Source organism: Corythoichthys intestinalis, chromosome 9 (genome assembly GCF_030265065.1).
Source record: "Corythoichthys intestinalis isolate RoL2023-P3 chromosome 9, ASM3026506v1, whole genome shotgun sequence".
Classification (NCBI taxonomy): domain Eukaryota; kingdom Metazoa; phylum Chordata; class Actinopteri; order Syngnathiformes; family Syngnathidae; genus Corythoichthys; species Corythoichthys intestinalis.
This window is the reverse complement of record NC_080403.1, coordinates 26,250,627-26,272,441: the sequence shown is the minus strand read 5'-3', so window position 1 is coordinate 26,272,441 and position 21,815 is coordinate 26,250,627. Positions and strand designations below refer to the sequence as shown.

The following is a 21,815-nucleotide window of genomic DNA, read 5'->3' as shown; positions in this document are numbered from 1 at the left end:
TGGGGTAACTACATTGGCACGACTCCATATTCAATGGATAACGATCTTAGCTAAAAGTATTGATTTAGCAGCCTCATTTAGAATTCCTCTCAAGAATTATGGGAAACAAAAACCGCTCATTGTCAACTTATTCTTATAAATATTCTTGTAAGTTAATTTTATTGCTAACACTGCATTTCGGGGTCATCAACATGTTGTGCCGCCCCCTGCCCCAAAAGTCAAACTCTAACTATGTAATGAATTGCATGTCTTTGTATTTTTATGTGGATTAGTTCGAATTTAAAGGGCGGTATATTAAATGTCCTACAATTCTGGAATGATCCTATAGTGTAAAGCAGCTACATGCATGCGTGTTTATCCCATTGTAATCGATTTCTTAAAAATATGTATTCAATATAGCACCTCTGCTTACCATTTTTGCTCCAACTGTTCTGCGGAGTCGCATTTCGGCGACATTTAGATGGTCTTGTTTCCGGCACATTTTCAAAACTAGGTTTGTGTAATTTCACACTTGATGTTCAGGGAGGCACTTCACAACCACAACCATTTGTATACAAGCCATTAAAAAGTCTATTTTCCATAATATGTCCCCTTTAGAACAATAAAAAATAGCCAGGGGAGTGGCCGCGCTTGGCAGGCCAACTTGGCTGAAAATTGCAATGTGTCAACAGCGTGGGCAAACTCACTAGTGACGCATGAGGATGACTCCAGACAAACTTTTTTTTTTTTTTCGTATACCAGCCTTTAGGTGAATACGATTTGAGATATTGAGGTATAAAAGAAATATAGAAGCTCTTTCCCATTCATGATCATACTATCTGTTTGTCGCTGGAGTGCTACTCACTGCCGATCTCCTCATGCTGCTCCACGCCTGTGACACTGGCCGACTGCTCTTGGTCTCAATGACCTCGGAACCCAAGGACGAATGGGGGACGTAGTGTCTCTGCCTGGACTGCACGGTCATCTGGTAGGCCACCTCGAAGGCCTGGCCAAGAGTCAGGATGATCTCGTACGTCTGCGTCTGTGTGAGGAGATTTGACTTTATGATACCTCCTTGAACGGGGAGGTTGAGGTTGCTTCGATTTGGTGTTGTGATTATTCATAGGCCTTCATTTTGGGATGTTTCCGTTGTTTAAAAGGAAATTTTGGGAATGTTTTTGGGTGACAAGCAACAGTTTTAGTACATAGATTTGGTAGACATGGTATCATGAGGACACCCACAAAAAAGTCAAGAATTTTTGCCTGAAAAGACACAGAAAGTCTGGCATTATACATGTATACATATACATATCTCCTCCATGTGCAACAGGTTTTGCACATCCTGCATCTTTTTTCAATATAATTTTGCAGGAGCAGACTTGATTAAAGTCAGGAGGGTTTTTTGGATATTGGCCTTCAATGGAAACATGCTTAAATCGTAATAACTGTATGTTTTGCCTTTTTTTTTTTTTTTTTTAAATATCGCTTTTATTTTGAGGAAAAACTGTCATTGAAACACAGCTATTGACCGAAATAAATGTCCCATCCATTTCACTTTCAGCCCTTCTACTCAAAATGTATTGAACACCTATAGCAGTCAGTGGAAGTCAATGAGTCAAACATGTAGAACCTGTGCTTGACGAAACTATACATTTGTCTTTGCTATTACTTTTAGGAAGAGCAGTGAAGACGGCGAAGTTTGGTGTCTTAACTACATGAAACTAACCAATCAACCTCAATTGTATTTTGAAGACCAGTTTCACTTAGCCTGTGAATTTTGGTAGTTCATAGACGATGAAAGATTTAAAATAAATTTTTAGAAAATACCTGAAAAGACACAGGAAGCCTGGTTGCTGGTTTCTCATTGTATATGGCGGACAACACAGACAAGGCTGAAAAAGCCGTTTTGGCTCTTGCACCCCTCTTTAAAATAAACTGCTGTATTTTAAGCCAAAAGAACTGTTGTGTTTGATAGAACAATATGCTGTCAGAGCAGATTCATGGCGCATTAAGCCCCCGAACTATTTTTAATTTGTCCGTTTTACCCTGAAGACCCCCGTTTACAGACACCACACAACCGCTTTTGTTTCAACCCAGCCATAAAAAGAAGCTATGTAATTATATTTATTATTCAAAATGTCTGTCATTTTTAGCATAGAATCATTAATTGATGTCTAATATTTAGCTTGTAAACAAAACGACTTTAAAAAATTATTCACTCGCATATTTTAAACCTTTAAACAAATTACGTCACAATGAAAAAAAATAGTGTCTGTAAATAAGTAATGGATATCTACCTCATAACTATCGCTTGATTGTTTTTTTTTTTTTTTTTTTTTGTTACTGTCGCATTTCCCCCGATATTTTAGATGAGAAATAATCGATCCAAACAAAGAAAATTTGGGAAAAAAATAAAACGACCACTCCTTGATGTCTGTGATTTCTGCATAACGACCCTTGTTATATTACCATGTTTCACCCATATAAATCCCCCCAAAATACAGCTGGGGCCATTTACAGCTGTGTCTTAACACTCTGTGATACATTCTACATGAAGTTTTTGATCGAAACAAGGTAAGTATGCGACTATCTCGTTAAAATAATGGTGTCTTCAATTATGCTCTCTCATGCCCTGTTTAAATTAAAAAAAATTTTTTTAAATGCCCTCCTGTTCAAAATTTTACTTCCCCTAGAAAATTCTAATGATGTATCACACATGCATGTAGCACAATTTTGAAATTTGGCCAAATTGGGGGTCTCAGAGCGGAACTTCAAGTCACCTGAGTGTTTTCCGCCATATGCTCTTCCACTGTATGTGGGTTGAACATAGGAAAATTGATGACTCATTATAAAACACGCCACTCTTTATTGTTGGGGCCTGAAGTGAAGTTAATTTGATATTCGCCACTAATCAAGATGTCTCCAAAACCGAGCTGCTGATTTACATGTAAATGTCAAGCTTATCAGGGGACACACTTTTATCAAGCAATTCAACAAGCCAATCAAAGGGAAGAGGAAGGCTACAAGCTGTGTTCACAGTGGGAGTGCACTCATTCTTATATTAATTACAGCTACAAGCAGAAATGAGAAGGCTACTAGTATTTATTAGGATACCGGTGTCAAACTCAAGGCCCAAGGGTTAGATCCCACAAAAGTAAATCATGTGCATTGACTCAGGTTTAATTTCGTACATTTAAATAAGTAACTAAGATTTAAAAGGGAATCGTAAGCATTTTTGTTGTTTTAATTAAAAAATTAATGACATATTTAAAAGAATATATTAGCTATTGAGATGCTCAAATAAAGAGGATTTGGGCTTTTTTTTAAGTCAACAACGTCTCTAAACAATCACCTATCTAAATAATTGTCAATTCATTTAATAATCAATTCGTTGTCGATTAGTCGATTACCGTAATTTCCGGACTATAAGCCACTACTTTTTCCCCCTTAATTTAAATTTATAGTCCAATGCGGTTAATAGCTTACACTTTATTTGAAAGCGCCATCTTAAGGCTGCCATAAGACCGTGATAATTATGACACAACACTATTATGGGCATTAATGAATGCTTATGACGGATGTCATTATGTGTCATCCGGCAAATTATGTCACTAACTCCATTTATGTCCAGCTTGGATCGTTTACATTCATTCAAAAGTGAGATAATTTGCTGGATGACACTAAATGACATCTGTCAAAGGCATTCATTAATGCTCATGGCAGTGTCATGTAATAATTCTGATGGTCGTATGACAGTCCTATGGTGCCACTATCACATAAAGTGTTACCAAATACCATAACAAACAATTAATGAAACAAATGGAACCATAACTGAAGAAATAATTAGCACAGAACATGCATTTTGATTGTTATTTACATCTGTAGTGCCGCAATGCATGCTAGGAGGCATGTTGGACAACAACAGTGTTGACAGCAGAGGGCAGCAGAGGTTGACTGTCTCCCCCAAGGCAGCAGCAAAATGAAGCTTCTAGAAGCAATGAAGCTTTCCAGTCAATTGGTTCCAAGCTTCATGGTGGTTCATTTGGTCTTCTGACCGTCTTATGATGCCAAATAAAGTGTGACCGGTTGATATCTTTTGGTGTAAATATCAAATAATACAGCGAGGACTGCAGTGGCTCATAGTCCAGTGCGGCTTATGTATGAACAAATGACGTTTTCGTGTCAGATTTGGTTGGTGGCGTCTTTTAATCAGGTGTGCCTTATAGTGTGAAAATTACGGTAATCATTCGCATACTTAATGGCCATCTGAACTCACCTATAACAGATGTGACTCACGGCAAAAATTTGACACCCTTATTTTAGGGCTTTGGGTTTATAGATGTATTCATCATGGCTATGTCTACCAATTCTCATTTGGCTGAGATGAATTGTCTTTGGGGGCTGAATTTTCAAAAACTTTGTTATTTTGGTCGCATTTTCCTGGCACTTACCACCTCAACCGTACTGAAGACATGACAGAAATGGTGGCCGCTCTTCAAGTCCTTGGTGATGTAGGCGAAGGTGCACAGGTCGTCCGGGTCCTGGGCAGCGCACGAGATGTTTCGAATCTCATGCTCTGCGACTATGGTCTAATAGAGGAGAAGAAAGAATCAATAAACGCAAAGACTGTCTCTCTCGGTTATTGCTTTTCGTTACCTTTGTGGCCGCGTCAATGAACTTGACCCCCCTGTAGGTAATGGAGAGAATAACAACAGGACCCTTTCTGGAATCCTTTGATTTCTACAAAGAAAACCAGTGGTGTAAATAAGAAATATTTTTAACTGGCATTGTTGTGAATACTTGCCCTAATTTTAGCGCAGGCATCTTGTGTGGACTCGATCCCCCGTAGATCCCTGATTATCATTGAACCTAAGTACTGCCAAAAAGTCCAAAAATCCAGATTCATATATTAAAAAATCCATACTTTTTACTGATTGCAGAAACCGTTCTTTCATTAGACTGGTTAGTAATGGTGACTTACAGTTGCCTCGTACCCGCAGGCTTCGAGAATGAGCTTTTCTGGCTGGTGGTGCCAGGCGGACACGGTGGCGTAGGTAGCAGAGTGGCTCGGCGGCCGGAGGTTCACGCGAGATTCTTTGTGCCGCTCGCTGTGTCGGTCCTGCGTCGCATAGAAAATGAAAACGGATGTTGGATAGAAGTGAGCACAGTGCAAACAGGGAAAGATTTCCTCTGAATTTGCGCGCGTGACTGTTTGAGTTTGTGCCGCGGTTTTTGACCTTTAGCAAACGCTAACATTTGACGGCGGCGGTGGAGTTATTCTTGGCGCTTTCACCTGAGGACCGAGCGAGCCGTCACGTAAGAGCTGTGAGAGGTCATGATGTTGGGACCCAGATGTTGGCTGAGTTCATGTGTTAAGTCAATTCATCACCGGCAACGTCGCCATGTGTTTGGGATGGACGGACGCTTTTGCGGGCATGTCGAGCAGACTTTTAACGGATTCAGCTTTGCATTGTTAAAACCTCAAAAGCACTTATTATAACAAAACTGAATTCACTTGGAAAATAGCTTTGCAATAATAACTTATAAGTAAATTATACATACATATTATATGACATAAATATTTATACAAATTCAGGTGCAATATAAAAACGATATTAAAATACAAAATTATACTACTTGCCAAAATCTTTATTCTCATAATGTAGTTTATAAATGTTTTATCTATGTGTAATTTAGCTAAATGTAATGAAAGGTACAAAAATATAAAATGTCAAATTCAGTGAATAATGTCATATTTAAAAGAAATGAACTGGTTAAATTATTGATATTTAAATTCATGCATGTATATACGGTAATTTAATGGTAAATAAACTACTCAAATATATATTTAATAAATGTGAAACAAGTAATTTTTAGAAATTATATATATAAAATTTGATAGTACTATTAGTAACCTATAGATTTATTATAGATAAAATAATTTCAACAAAATAAACTGCACAAATACAAAATATGTTACCGTAATTTCCCGAATATAACGCACACTTTTTTCCCCCAAAATCAACTTGTAAAATCATGGTGCGCATTATGAATGGGTACATGGATGGAGACAGAAATATATATGTATGTATATATATATATATATATATATACATACATCAGGAGTGACCGTTTTTTTAAAACGGTGACGGAAAAAACTGAAGTCCATCTGTCATTTTGACAGGTTGCAATTCACACCCCAGACCACGGGGTGGCGAGTGAGCATATTAATTAGCTATTGTCTCTCTTGATGCATGACGTCGTTGGCCTTACTCGGAAAAATGTCAAGGCAACTGAGTGTTTTCCTGGCACGGCCAGACTGTTCTCCCTGTATTTTTCAAACACTGAGAGAAAAGTCTGGGACACAGCCTCTCGAGTAGGTACAAAATCAATCGACAAATCAGATTTGTTTATTTGCGTGACGTGATCTTCACGATCAACGTCACTCTTGCGCGCCGAAAGTCGTCTCTACAACAACACGGATGGCGAACGGGAGAGCCGAGAATATGTTACAATCCGCGGTAAATTCAGTTTTAAATGAGCTAAAACACATCGACACGAGACATTGACAACAGTCTGTCTCTCGCTAGCCATGTTGAATAAACTCCGTTCTCCTCGTATGTTTACTTCCGCGCGCAAGTCCCTCGTCCTGCCCTCGTCGCTTTGCTAACGGCACGTCTGCCCGTCGCTGATTGGTGCACTCCGCTGTCTGTTTGCCTCTTGTTAAGCTTGTTCGACAGAATATTAATTAAAAATGAATGAAAACTAAATACTATTGAATATGTCATTATTATCATTTTAAAAATGTAAGTGACGGGTAAAAATAGATTATGACCGGATTTTTATGACACTGTCAGTCAAAATGACAGACAACGAAAAAGTCTAGCGCAACCTCTGATATACATACATATATATATATATATATATATATATATATATATATATATATATATATATATATATATATATATGTATATATAAGGGCTGTCAAAATTATCGCGTTAACGGGCGTTAATTAATTTTTTAAATTAATCACGTTAAAATATTTGACGCAGTTAACGCACTAGGCCCGCTCAGACAGATTTAAATGTCAGTACAGTGAAAGGCCAATTTGTTAATTGTGTTTTATGGAGTTTTTCCGCCCTCTGCTGGCGCTTGGGTGTGACTTGCATATGTTATGTGGCGTAATGTCGCCCTCTGCTGGCGATTCAGTGCAGCTGATTATTTGGGTTTCGGTGCGCTTTTTTGACGTGATTATATGTCGACGCGAACTCACACTAATAGACAGTGCTATTCAGACCAGCTAGCGTCCGCATCCAGTATTCAGTGCCAGTTCTCATAGCCCCATCACACTGTTTGTGTCTAATACATGCATCGCTTGTGAGTTATATTCCTCCTTTGTTTATATTCATGAGCATTAGATAGTTATTGATGATGTGTATTTGAATTTGTTCACATATATGGTGAAATGCAGTTACATTGTTAGATGCTTGTGAGCTAATTGGCTAGTGCTACTGCTCAAATGGACACGTGTGTGTACATTTTATGTTATTTTGTGATTTATGCAAGTTATTGACACATTGCCTTGTTATTTTCAGTTTTACAAAAATACAAGAAACGTGCTCCTGTCAAAAAGAGATGACTTCAGTAAAGCCCATGCTACTTTGCCACACCGCCTGATTTCTTTTTGGAACTTATGTTCGCTATCTGTCAATTTGTGTACTCACACACATTGAGGACAGAATAGGGCTACTAGTTTATTTTTTGATTGAAAATTTTACAAATTTTATTAAAACGAAAACATTAAGAGGCATTTTAATATAACATTTCTATAACTTGTACTAATATTCATCTTTTAAGAAATACAAGTCTTTCTATCCATGGATCACTTTAACAGAATGTTAATAATGTTAATGCCATCTTGTTGATTTATTGTTATAAAAAACAAATACAGTCCTTATGTACCGTATGTTGAATGTATATATCCATCTTGTCTTATCTTTCCATTCCAACAATAATTTACAGAAAAATATGGCATATTTTATAGATGGTTTGAATTGCGATTAATTGCGATTAATTACGATTAATTAATTTTTAAGCTGTAATTAACTCGATTAAAAATTTTAATCGTTTGACAGCCCTAATAAATATATATATATATATATATATATATATATATATATATATATATATATATATATATATATATATATATATATAAACCAAATTTTTTTTATTGACACGGCCATGTTGTGTTGAAGAAACGTATGCGCCGATCCATTGCTGACCATTACTGTACGTGACCTCACCACTTGGTTTGGTAATACTTCACTCTGATTGGCCGAATGATTTTGTCCGTGTTAAATTCTGCTTTTTTCACTTTTCATAAAGCACAGAATTTAGTTTCTTGAACTCATTTGAGTCAACGTTTATTGCAGCTCCGCAACTCGGACCATAACAAACGTAACAACACAGAGTTCCTGTGTGTGTCCGTCAACTATATCTGTCCCTCAGGAAACTCATACCCAAATAACAATATATTGTTACTGTCGTGTCGACAGCGATGAGCTCTCTCGGATTTCGGACTTACGTTCTCACTTTCATTTTACCGTATCAATCCATGGAAGAAACATTTATTCATCATGATGAAACGAGCAAGTTATGCAGCAGCCTTTAAAAGAAAACTCAGATCTCTTTTGTTTTCTCCTAGATTCTGGTAAGTTGGAGAAGTCAAATTATATTATTACCGTAAATATTGTCAGTTTATGGTAATGTTTTGAAATACCAATATACTTTGCATGTGCTGTGTTTTTACCAGTCAGTAAAATGACATTTCTGTATCTGTACGCGAGGTCTGTTTTCTTGTATTCTTCTATTTATTGGTGCTAAAATTAGGGTGCGCGTTATAAACGGGTACGATAATTTCCCCTAGATTTTACAAGTAAATTTGGGGTGTGCATTATACACAGGTGCGCCTTATATTCGTGAAATTACAGTAATACAAAATCAATGATGAAAGTAAGTAATTGAATGTTTAGTTCTTGTTTCTTTTCAGTAGTTTGACATTTTTAAAAGATGCCAAATGATTTAACTTTGCAAGGAGGGCTGTCAGCGAATGAACAAACTAGTGACAAACTGACTTAAATTTCCAGCAAAATGATGAAAAGAATCACATGATTGGACATCTATCATCGTGAGTGGCACTGAAAGAGCAAAATAAAGACGCATCATCATATTTCCACTAGAATTGTTCCAATTTCAGTTTGTGGAGCTCTAAAGCGATTGTAAAACTGCACAAAGAAACTCTAACAGGATGTAAACATAGGAGGAACTCACAACAGAGCGAGGCCGCTCACAGTAGGAACGCAAAGAGACGCTACAGTCGTGATCCAGTCCTCCTCCTCGCCGCCGCCGGTCAGGCTCGGCCAAGGGCAGCAGCATGTCCATGGAGCGACTGGTGTAGGGGTCCATCTGGCCCAGAGGGCAAGTGGTCTGGGACAGGAGGTCGTGAAACTGAGAGGCATAAAAAGGCGCACAAACAAATCACATGATGATACAATATTTGGACAGCCATGCCATGTCGCCTCTAGCTTTACTGATCTTAATCCAACATTCATCCTCAACAATGCAACAGTGATTCCTTCGTTAGGGTTACAATACAAAGTTACTATCTGGTATTTGTCTCCAATAGAATTGTGAAATATTGATTAAGTAATTACTCTGTTTGGAAAAACAAGAGCTTCTGATATGACATATCAGTTGATATGTTTGATATAAAAAGAATTTTGGCTAATGAAATTTTCAGTGATCAATTTTATTGGATCGTTAGCAATGGCCACTACATATTATCAGGGGTGAAAGTGGGCCTGAACGGTCCGGAACGCAGTTCTGGTAAAAGATTCAAGGCTGAAACAGTGCTTTGATCCTGAAAATATGATGTCAAAACCCCACGTTTAAAAAAAAAAAAAAAAAAACCTGCAACACTGCCAGACACGCATCTCCAATAAATGTTAACAGCAAGCCTAATAAAGTGCTTGTGTAGCGTAATCCGTTTCCACCGATATTTATTATTCATTTATTTATTTTACGTAGTTCTTCCCAGTGTCGCTCTGTATCTGACAAGTCGTGTCGCTGTGCGCATGCAGGCAGCTAAAAAAAAAACAAAAAACTGGACTCTGCTGTCCGTTTAATTGGCTGACATGTGATCAGCATGGATAGTTAGCTCTGATTGTTTCAAATGCATGTTTTTTGGAACAGCAAATAGAGGAAAAAAACAAGTTGGTTGAATTAAAAGAGCAATGCAAATGAAAATCGAACAGATCTTTAAGAGAAAGGAAAGAGTGGATGAGGTTTATTTTTTAACTGGGAGGTCCAGAACATCTTCCATGTTAATGTGCACTTTGTACTTATTTTTGTTAATTTATCTAAGACTAATTATTTATTTCCTTATGACCTAAAAAAAAGTCAATGTTTGCTTAATTTTCAAAATACATTATGCACAGTGAAATAGAATATAAGTCATTTGTACTTATTTTTTGTTAATGTATGTTACTTATTCTAAAAAAAAAAAAAAAGTATGTTTATCCTCAATTTTAATGTACATCCTATGTTCTTGAATAGTTAAAAGTGAGATTTTGCATTTAAATTTGAAGAAATGAGGGAAAATAAAAATTAGATGGGAGTTTTACATAGGATTCTGTAAATCAGTGAAAAAAAATACAATTTTGAATGGAAATCAGTTTCTTATTTATGCCTTCTTTCAGTGTAATGCAGTAGCCTTATGCATGTGTGAAACCATTCATTTTCCGAGCTGCTTATCCTCATGAGGGTCATGGGGACGCTGGAACCAATCCCAGCTAACTTATGGGTAGTATGCGGGGTACACCCTGAATCGGTTGCCAGCCAATCACAGTGCACAAGGAGACAAAACAAGCATTAACGCATACATTCATATCTAGGGACAATTTAGGGTGTTTGATCAGCCTACAGTGCATGTTTTTGGGATGTGGGGGGAAATCGGAGTACCCGGAGAAAACCCACGCAGGTACGGGGAGAACATGCAAACACCACACAGGAAGGCCGGAGCCCGGGATTGAACCCTTGATCGCAGAACTGTCACTGTGTGTGTAAAACCTGTTGTGTTTTATTGTGTGTTACATTCATAACGGTGCTAAAAGCAGTTTTTGCGTTTCGGTGGGTTCTAACCACTTTCACCCCTGCATATTATGTAAAATGGCTGTTTGAACAATTAGACCTTTTCGTTCAAACCGGAAACATTGATTTTGTTGGTTTGATCGTTTGACATTCACGTCCACACATCAGTCAATAGCAGAGGGTTACATATTGGTGGCCCCCTTAGATGAACGAAAATGTAAGAATGTTACCTCTTTATTTGTTATTACTTGACCTCAATTTAAATCAAAATACAGTTTTTTGACCTGTAGCACTGCAAGTTGCCTATTTGTGCTATCTAAGCAATTCAAAGAGCAGTGAGGAATGAAGTCTTCACCATGATAGGAGACAGACGTCTGGACTTGGAAGGGGCCTCCTCATAGGGTCTCTCAGCCAGAGAAGCAATGATCCTCTTCCTGTGGCCTAGCGGACCCACCCTGATGACCTACAGAGGCAAGGAACATCCAATAAGTCATCTGAGAAGCCATTTCGAAACCAAAACTAATAAGAGTGGCTTCCAAAATCTACTGACTCGGCGGCACACGCCCCCTTGACTGCCCATCAATAATTCAGCCTCAATCTGTTTTACCATCAGCTTGGAGTACGCTACTGTCTCTTGCCCGGGAACGCTCCATAATTCACGAGGCATCTTTGTGCATCGTGCTTAAATAACACAGTGAGCCCATTTCACTTGCAAAATAAGAAACACGGTATCGCTGCAAATAGAGGTCGTGACACGAATAGAATAAAATTGAATGACTAACTAACTGCTAATCCACCAACCGACTGGTTTACTACAAACAATTGGAATGACTGATTTACCAGAGTGACTAATAGACTGACTGGCTGACAAATTAATTAACTGGCTTGACTTAGTAACTGACTGATTGAGCGAAAAGTAACCGACTGGCTGACTCACTCACTAAGTAACTACAAGAACTATGAATAACTTCCCACTCGGTGTCGAACTACTTGTCTGATTTGACTGACTAATTGACTACAAGCTAACTTACTAAATACAGTGACTGACTGACACCTAACTGACAAGCAAATTGACTGACTGGCTGAGGAACAGATTGACTGACCAACAGACAAACTCAATTACTGACGAACTGACTGACGGATAGAAAACTCACTGGCAAACTAACTACCTCTCTGATAGAACAATAGACTGATTGACTTCCTAACCGAACGCTAACTGACTGATTGCCTCACTCGTTTAAAGACTGTTAGACTGACCAAATGCCAGACTGACCAACTGCCAAACGAAAGTCACACATGTTACTACGGTTCTATGACTCCCGAATGACAGTGCAATGGGATCATTCAGTGCCTTCAGCGCTGCCCTCTGGTGATCAGCAGGGATGAAATAGAACTGACTGCACTGAGCTGACTGGTAGAACTTATTGACTTACCAACTACCTGACTGATGAAAACTTAACAATGGCAAACAAACTGATTAACTGATTGACAGAGAACTGACTTTCCGTCTGAAAACTGAGTGACTCGATGTCAAGAAGGACTAACAAACCACTGTGACTGACTGACTTTTAACCAGTGTTGGCAGTAACGCCGTTATAAATAACGCCGTTACGTAACGGCGTTATTTTTTTAGTAACAGGGTAATCTAACTAATTACTTTTTCCGCCGTTATAACGCCGTTACCGTTACTGACGGTCAAAATTGGTGCGTTACTTACTCTGAATAAATTGAAGAAACTACCAGCCGTGTCGAGTCGACTCTCTGCTCTGTTGATTTGTCATCCAAGACTTGGGGTGCGTTCAAGTTCGAGAATAGCGCACGTACTTCTGACTCCAAGCTGTTTGTTCCTGCTCATTCAATTAAACAATGCTTTCCAAAGTTTGGTAGCGTTTCTGTGTTTGCTACACCTGATGCTATCCTCGTTCCCATCTCCCACTGTCAGCCAGCAATAATTCTGCTTCCATCTTGAGGACGGCAGACGCTTTGAAGGTGACGTGAATTGTCGGGAAACGAGCCTACCTGAATGCAGCCCCTCGAGAGATGCGATGGAAGTGATTGTGATTGGCTGAGGGTTAGAGTCATGTGTCGTAGTAAGCCAATCAGAGCCGGTGATTTCACAAGCAAACCGGAACAGCGCGTGCGGCAAACACACACACGCAAAACAGATGCACAGGGTCGGGGATGGCAGGGCATTCAGAAGAAAAATTGTCCTTTAAGAGGTGGAGATATAGACACTATTTCAAGTTTGTCGAAATTAAAGGAAAGAACCTGCATGTAATGTGTAATTTATGTCCCGGGGCAAAGCTTTTGTCGACATCTGTGGTAAGCAATTCAAATCTGCTGAAGCACCTAACAAGTTAACTACCTGTCTGTTCTTCTCTATTCCACTGACTCGAATGCTGCTCAGAAAATTTCAAACTCTTTGACATACAACAAGTTCTTTTTAAAGTAACGGAAATAGTTACTTTCCCTGGTAACTAGTTACTTTTACTATAGTGTAATTGTTACTAACTCAGTTACTTTTTGGAAGAAGTAGTGAGTAATGTAACTAATTACTTTTTTAAAGTAACGTGCCCAACACTGCTTTTAACTAACTCATTGTTCATACGGGACCTTGAAATCCTTGAAAATACTTGGATTTTACTGTTGTGTTTTCAAGGTTTGGAAAATGCTTGAAAAAAAGTCATTAAAAATGTAGGCACACAATATTTCTCCTGTGAATTATTAAATGAAGAAAAATTAAATTAAAATTTTAAAACGAATACATTTGCTTCATCACTGCTATCGCTCGTCCTGAAGTTGCTTTCCCATGCTGATCACATCGTCGGTCCCAAGAGTACAGTGCATTTGAGTCCTTGCGTGAGTAGTTTGGAGTTTAATCAAGCGAACAGTATACAAATAGAGTAGTATTTATATGCATGCATGTGCATTCGCCGTGGTTGAGTACAATACTTTTATCGCACAGCCAGCTCCTTTTTTGTCACATTTTTTCCCCCGACCTACACAACCACTCTGCCCGTCACCATTTAATCCGGCTGGGAGCCACTTTGCTCGGCTTCGTCGCCAGTAAGACTCGGCCAACTCGCTTGGCTCTTGATCGACTGCCCTTGTTGCACAAGAAAACATCAACTTATTTTAAGGAGTAGGAAAGGTTGTAATAGCCTTGTAAAGAGCTGTACTAGTTTGTAGAAGGGAATAGATTTTTGTTATTGTTGTGAACCACAGTTCCACACAATCATACATCCAGATTTCATTTAGCTTAGCATTTGGAGTAGTAAGGGCCATTTTTGAGAGTCCCAAACTTCAAGAAAGCGGATTTATCAAGGTTTCCTCAGTTCAACGAACAGCATGCTATCACTACGCCGGCACCTCTGCGATAGGACACGTTCAGATATTGCTACAAAATGCTCAGTGCCACTGGGAACTGAAGACGGTATCATAGGATATTGTACACGGCCATATGTGGCCATTTTTGAGTGCTATAATATTGCTATGAACAATCACATGGGGTATCTGTTGACGGCCTTATCAGAAACTGTGCTTAAGACTCACTGTTCGTACCAGCCAGGACCAGCTCTCAAGGTCTAAACTTAAGATGTTTTTCTGATGAAAAAATCCCCAGCTTGGGCCAGAGTTTCGGCAACGCCCTTTCAACAGTATAAAACACTTGCTGCGTATTGTGTTTCCTTGTATTTTTGCAAGATCACAGCCCTTGTCTGTATCACATTTGTATCCACAATATTCTGCAATAAAAACTTGAAAGGAATACTGTTCATCTCCAGCCTCTAATTTGCCAGCATTCTTACAACCCGAAATTTAACGAACACGCAAAGGACAAAGGGGGAAAACGGCGTCCTTCAACAGAACGCAACCGCCCAGGGGGTTTCACAACCGCCACTTTTCAAACTAAATTTCTCGAGCCTCGGGGTCGTTGAACATTTTGGAGGACATTTGCGTACTTGTACAAGGCACCTACTGGACTTCCTCAGACACATCAATCTGAGTCAGTATATTCATTGATTAAGCAAAAAGCCAAATTGATCAAAACGCAAAACAGCAATCAACAGTGTCATCTTTCAGAAATTCCTTTTTTAAAATTCCTATTGTTGACAGGTCGAACCATTTTAAATTCGTTACTAACTAGCTTCGTCTTCCCCAGTTATCACAGAGTAATAGATCCTACATTCAATTCCCTGCATCATTTATACATAACTTTTAAAGTTCAGTTTCAAGCTTTGAAATTCATCCACCGCTGTCTACATTTGAGAAAATCTACCCCCCTCTACGATAGATGAATCCTCTTTAGAGTAGTTTAAGACGCTCGCCTTCTCAAAGTATGTTCCTCACTGTTAACCTGTGATTATATTCGTCAGAGGTTGTTAGTTTTATGGAGTCCAAACTCTTTTCTATTGTATAAATTTGCATAATTGCCTATTAGCACACTCACGCCCATTATTAACGTTCCACGTGCAATTAGTTTTGCCGCTACTAGATTCTCCGCAACAGTCGTTGTCATGTGCATCTCTTTTTGTCTGAAGCCCTCAATTATTCATTTTGTCTCGTGGAAGATCTGGTCTGGAAGTATTGCGTTCCCACGGGGGTCGGAGGTTGTGTAAATCCTAATAATAAAGAGCCTAAGATGGCGTGTGGGAACGTAAAGTGGTTTGTAGGTCATGTCGATGCTCAATTTGCCGTGAGATGCTGCAGAGCATGGCGGAGATGTAAGAAGAAAAAGAAAAAAAAGATGGGACGCTTAAAGAAAGTCTGCGGAACGTAACCATGGCAACACGCGGGTGTCCTCAACCTCTGCTCAGCTGTATCCACGCTAACTAAAACACGAGTAGAGGAAAACTTCTGGATGGTGGTATTTTTGCCACAATGGATGATTGTTGCTTCCTCACCAAATTATACTTACACGGGTAAATTATTTATGAGAGCTCGAGCTCAAGTGAGTCACAAACGAAAGCATCTTCAAATGCCTTTGAAGAAGGGTAAATACCCACTTGCGAGAGAGCAGAACACAGGGTGTCCTCGGTTGACCTCAGTTTAATCCTTACTCTAAGTGGCAGTTTATAAGAGGCTACTGTCCCTTTGAAAGCACTCACTAGTTTTCATGTTTCTCCTGAACAACAGGCGGTGCTACAACCCCAGGCCAAGTTGGAAAGTGAGAAAAGTCAAACGTTTCAGCTTTCTCAGCTTCACAATTTATTTCATTTTGTAATGAGGCAGTAAAAGTTTGTCTTGTTGCCTGCGTGTTTTGTTCATGTAGTTTACGGATGGCTGCTTACATTGATGATCTCCAGCTCCCACAGGTTCTTGACACACTCCAGCGTGCGGTAGCCACTAGAAAGGAAGTTGGGCAGATACTCATGCAGGCCCAGGCCATCCAGCCATGAGGCCAAAGACGTGCTACCGTCACAGCCCAGAGCTTTGACCTGCAACAGGAATTTTGCAGATTAGTGTCCTCTGGACCACTCTAACCATACGAAAGCGGCTCTTGGTGTTGTCAAATGTAAGGATGTTAAATGGTCGTCCAAGGACTGCCACAAATGATTATTTTGATAGTCAACTGATAAGCGATTATTTTATGACAAGTTTAGTAACTTAACATTTTAGCTGTGGAAGTGCGTTAAAACTAGTGTTGCACCGATACCATTTTTTGGCCCCGATACCGATAACGATACCTGGCTGTGCAGTATCGGCCGATACCGATACCATACCGATACCACCCAGATTATATATATATATATATATATATATATTTTTTTTCTTAATTTTTTTTTTTTCCAAAGAGCTACATAATTGGATGTGAAATCATTGCTATCAAGGCTTTGTCAGGCTGTTGCTTACCTTTGCAAAATAGGAAAAAGTACACTAAACCCTAGTAGACAATAGTTGAATAAACCTTCCGCTCTCAAAGGCCAAAATAGTGCTAAATTTGTGAAATTAATAAAACATGTATAATACTAGCCCAACAGTAAGAAAGTAAAAATAAATTCATAATAATAAACTCTGAATGAACTGAATAAACTTTTTTAAACCTCTCAAAGTCCAAACAGTGCAACTTTCATGAAATTATTGTCACATTCTGCTGCTGGTTAGATTGTGTTTTGTTGCTGAGCGTGGGGGCGTGGCACTTGAATCCAATGCAGGCTCATCAACCCAGCATTTAAGCATGGGTGATCTCAGAGAAGGCTGCCGAGATATTTGCCTTGCTGATCGCTATTTGACATCTGGCACAATAATCTCGCTACATTTGCTTGTTATGCCCCTGCATTGGGTTTTTCTGTTAGTGTGCTGCTCTCGTTTGTAACCGCTGCCTATCGTCTTAGTTTGTCCGTCGACCTGCTGTCACTGACTCCTTTTGTTATTTCTACTGTCCCGCGATCGCGTGTTATTTTTTGTTTGCAATCATTAAACCCTTTTATGTATCCCCCGCTTGTTGTCTGCTTCGAGGTTCAACCTTGTTTCCGCATTTGCGGACGCTAACAATTATAAGTAATAATAATTGACCACAGCATCCCGTCTCTCCTTTTTTTCGGGAGGTGGGAGTCCCTTATTTCTATTTCTGAAAGGTGGCAACAATACTTTGGAAACACTTCCCAAATTACTGCGGCATTTCTTTCAGTAAAAGACAATAAAAGTAAAGTAGACGAAGTGAACTGACCAGAGATTGTTGCTCCGGTCCAGCGGCCTCCTTCCTCTGGATAGCAGTCCTGCTCTTGCAGGCTCAAACTCGTTGTGTTCGTTCACGTTTCGTCTTCAAATGTTTTATCAAGTTCGAGGTATTGAAACTGGCCGATTTAACTCCACATCTCCAAACTTTCAGGCCTCAAATCTTGCATGCAGCCATTGATTTTAATCGACGGGATTTCTATTTGGAAATATTTCCCGACCGCCGCGGCACCGCCATATTTCCTGGTTTGTTTTATGAAAAAGCCCCCTTTTGATTGGTCAGGAATGGCTACTGGCCCGCTCTCATTGGTCTGGAGCAGGCCAATAGCGATAGCTACTTGGTGTTCACGTGTCATCACACAACACAGAGACAGAGTGTAGTGAGCGCCAGGAGGAGAAAAAGGCTGTGGTCAAATGTTATAATAATGGACCGGTAAATGGTATCGGCGCCGTCTTTGTTGGTACTCACCGATACCGATACCACCATTTCGGGCCGGATCGGCGTCCCCTGCCGATACTAGTATCGGTATCGGTGCATCTTTAGTTAAAACCAAAAATTATGCTGTGAGAAAATTTGGACTACAACTACTATGTAATGATATAACTGTATCATAATTTTCCGAAGAAAAGCATGTCTTTGCATGTATCTGAGGCCATGTCTACCCCTAGCAGGGTTTTTAAAAACTGAGGATCCTGCTCTAATACGTCGGGAAAAAAATCACTCCAGCACGTTTGTAGAGAAAAAAAAAGCTTCCACAGCCAATTGCATCAATTCATTTTTAAGTACATTCATAACAATGCGCTAGTGTTTTCTTTTCATCATTGATGACGTTAACGAAAATATAGGTCAACGAACGATTTTTTTTTTTTCATGACAATGACGTCACGATGACGTGCTGAAAACGTTTTGGGAGACTAAAACAACAAGATGGATGCCAGTTGTCGTCTGACGACACGAGAACGAGATGAAAATTCGCCATAGTTTCTGTCATAAATTCACAATATATGCGAGTGCCCATTCCAGGCTCCTTTTGTGAAACGTGTCAGGTGCTGCTTGGTAAGTTTTGTTTTCTTATCCTGCCTATGCCATTTTGCTTTAGCCTTTAAAGGTGTATGCTGAGTGATCACGACACACTAAACTAACTTGTAGCGTTAACATAGTGTTCGCGTAGGCATAGCATTCACGTTAGCATTAGCATTTAGCGCAGTGACTCGGTGTCTTCTTAAACTCTTGGAAAACATTTTACACACAGTTCGTGGCGCCCAGGTGAGTTTAATTAACTGCAAATAATGGTTTTTCCTGCCTAGTGTGTATTATCATGATGAAAACGTTGATGTCCTTGTAGACTCTACAGTTATGTGCTCGTCTGTAATGTTCATTCGAAATTGTTGGAAACTTTTTATTTATTCATTCATTCATTTTCCATGCCGCTTTTCCTCACGAGGGTCGCGGAGGTGCTGGAGCCTATCCCAGCTAACTACGGGCAGTAGGCAGGGGACACCCTGAACTGGTTGCCAGCCTATCGCAGGGCACAAGGAAACATACAACCATTCACGCACACACTCATACCTACGGACAATTTAGAGCAGGGGTGTCCAAACTTTTTGCAATGGGGGGCAGATTTGATGTGGTTAAAATGTGGGAGGCCGACCTTGGCTGACGTCCTTTACTTAGAATAATATATTTAAGCAAATTTTAGCAAGCCAATCTGTGTTTATATATCCGTGGACTAAAACTTTTTAAGTTTATAGTTGAAAACATTTTGAGAACTGTCGACTTTTTCGTTGAGTAAAATTAGATGAAAATGAACACATTGTGAAATGACTAAAATATTAAACATACAGACGAATTAAGTATTTTTGTCCATAAAACTAATTAAAATGGGTGCCAAAAGTAACACTGCGATACGTGAAAAATAATTGTCCATAATTCCCTCCATCCTTTGCATGTATTCCTCAAAGTGAAGCACTGCAAGAATTTGTACATAAATGGAAGCAAAAAAGCACCTGTCTAATATGCTCCAAATGTAAACACTGGTTGAGGTAGAGACAAAATTGGTCGCAGTCAGTGAAGTTTCCACAGTTAAATCTTCGGTATCAGTGTCCACATGATGGCACCACAAATGCAGAAGTCGCACAACTTCACTTAGGGCGCAGTTTTTAAGAACCTCGTTTAAATTTGCGTGTGCGTGTGGATGATAGGCCAAACCGTAGAAAAAGTTATTCTTTTTGCCAAATACTCTGCTATGTTAGACATTGCCTTAATTCGATTATCTACGATAATCGTCTGCTGTCATTAAGGACTACAGTAATTAGAGAGTATTTATTTTTAAAGCCCAAAGACGAGGATTTGGTGAATTCATAAGTAAAAGATGTCTCGAACTGTATTTTAGGGTGTACAGTGGTACCTCTACTTATGATTTTAATTCGTTCCAAACCTGGTTTGTAAGTCAAAATGGTTTTATTTTGAGCTGGATTTTCTCATAAGAATACATTATAATTCGATTCATTTGTTCCACAGCCCAAAAACCTACGCTAAATCTTAAATAAATAGTGCAGGTCCAATTACAAATAGTAATTACACATAGCAAAACAAATTAATTATAAATACAAATCGGAATAATAATAATCGAAAAGCATTTTTATTGTCAACTTAAAAAGACTGGTGAACGGATGTCGGAGACGACGGCAGGTTAAACCTTAATCCATATCGGCTAAAGGTGTTGCATCTCCTCCGAAATAGAGCTACGACATTTAGAGAGGATATTCGTCCCTTTAGATGCTTTCACCCTTTTGATAGCTTGAGGACCGTCAAGACTGTATACATATTCCGGCCGTATTGTCGAGCCAATTCACCGACACGCACACAGCGCTCATATTTTTCTATCCTTTCTTTCTCAATTTCAATGATAAGCTTCACCTTTTTCCTTTTTTTCACCACCTGCACTAACCTTCTTGAGACCCATGCTGATTTCTCTCACAAGAAAATCCGCCGTGCTGCCGTCTTGCGGGAAAAAAATGCAATGGCGACGCTGTCGTAAATCGTTGTATTTCGAGCATGTTGACATATATCAAGACAAATGACGAGTCAAATTTTACATCGGATATCAAAAGGATCGCATGTCAATGCGTTCATATGTCATGGCACAACTGTATTTTTTTTCTTCCACGAGCTGCATTGAGAAAGAAGGTGAATTCACTTATTGACCACCATAGACAGCGATAGAGATCCAATATATTTTGTGCATGATCACTGCTTGCCTTCCCACTTCAGATGAAATTGCCATCTATCATTGTCAAAGGTTAAGTCAAGAAAATGGCATGAGTTATATGATGGCATTAGAGTACCTTGGGCAATCCGCGTGCCGCGTGCAGGATTTTCTTCCTGTGTCCCGGGTCGGTGATCCCGATGTCTCGGAGATCCTGGTCCTCCATCACGTTACTTCCCTGCGCGTGCACAGACAGGAGATGCATACAAAATCAACCACACTCATTATCACGCATAGACATGGAAACGTGTCTTGATTCCACCAACCAGTACTTAGAATCGACTGAGAATCCATAAACCCATTTTCTATAATACATGTCCCATAAGCCTATCATCGCTGACTTAGTGCTGGAGCCCAGACTGATCACTAGTAAAAACAGGCCATGACGTCCCCTCTCATACTGTACCCAAGGCCGGCCCAGCCTATACGCAGACTATGCAGCTGCTTAGGGCCCCTGACCACTAGGGGGCCCCCAATCTGGTAACCTCCCTTTATACGTTGTTAATAGAGCATTGTGAATAATGTGGTGCGCATTGCCGTTTATCTATGCAAACATCCATTTTCTTGTCATTACAATCTGGCAACCTGGGGAGTGACATTGAACCTGCTTTGCGATGATTGGTGCTCAAACTTGCCTGGAAAATAGATGCACGAATATGTGAAAGAGAATTTATCCTTCTGGAGCAGAGAAACGAAAGAAGAAGAAAATCGGAGAGGAAAAGAAACAACAGTATCAAG

The 21,815-nt window shown here is 39.4% G+C and overlaps 2 protein-coding genes across 9 annotated transcripts in view; one reads left to right on the top strand and one right to left on the bottom strand.

Annotated features, from left to right (window-relative positions):
* Nucleotides 1-21,815, top strand: part of phc2b (polyhomeotic homolog 2b (Drosophila)) — a 160,159-nt gene that overhangs the window by 56,843 nt on the left and 81,501 nt on the right. The gene's annotated exons all lie outside the window — the stretch shown is intronic.
* The window catches only part of anks1ab (ankyrin repeat and sterile alpha motif domain containing 1Ab), a 96,022-nt gene that overhangs the window by 16,371 nt on the left and 57,836 nt on the right, over nucleotides 1-21,815 (bottom strand). For all 7 annotated transcript variants that reach the window (XM_057844925.1, XM_057844928.1, XM_057844927.1 and 4 more), the window contains 9 exons: nucleotides 21,157-21,255; nucleotides 16,422-16,568; nucleotides 11,489-11,596; nucleotides 9,316-9,492; nucleotides 4,961-5,098; nucleotides 4,784-4,855; nucleotides 4,636-4,719; nucleotides 4,431-4,568; nucleotides 845-1,021 (listed from right to left, as the gene is read on the bottom strand). In XM_057844925.1, coding sequence (XP_057700908.1) covers nucleotides 845-1,021; nucleotides 4,431-4,568; nucleotides 4,636-4,719; nucleotides 4,784-4,855; nucleotides 4,961-5,098; nucleotides 9,316-9,492; nucleotides 11,489-11,596; nucleotides 16,422-16,568; nucleotides 21,157-21,255 — 1,140 coding nt within the window. The remainder of the gene's footprint in view (nucleotides 1-844; nucleotides 1,022-4,430; nucleotides 4,569-4,635; nucleotides 4,720-4,783; nucleotides 4,856-4,960; nucleotides 5,099-9,315; nucleotides 9,493-11,488; nucleotides 11,597-16,421; nucleotides 16,569-21,156; nucleotides 21,256-21,815) is intronic.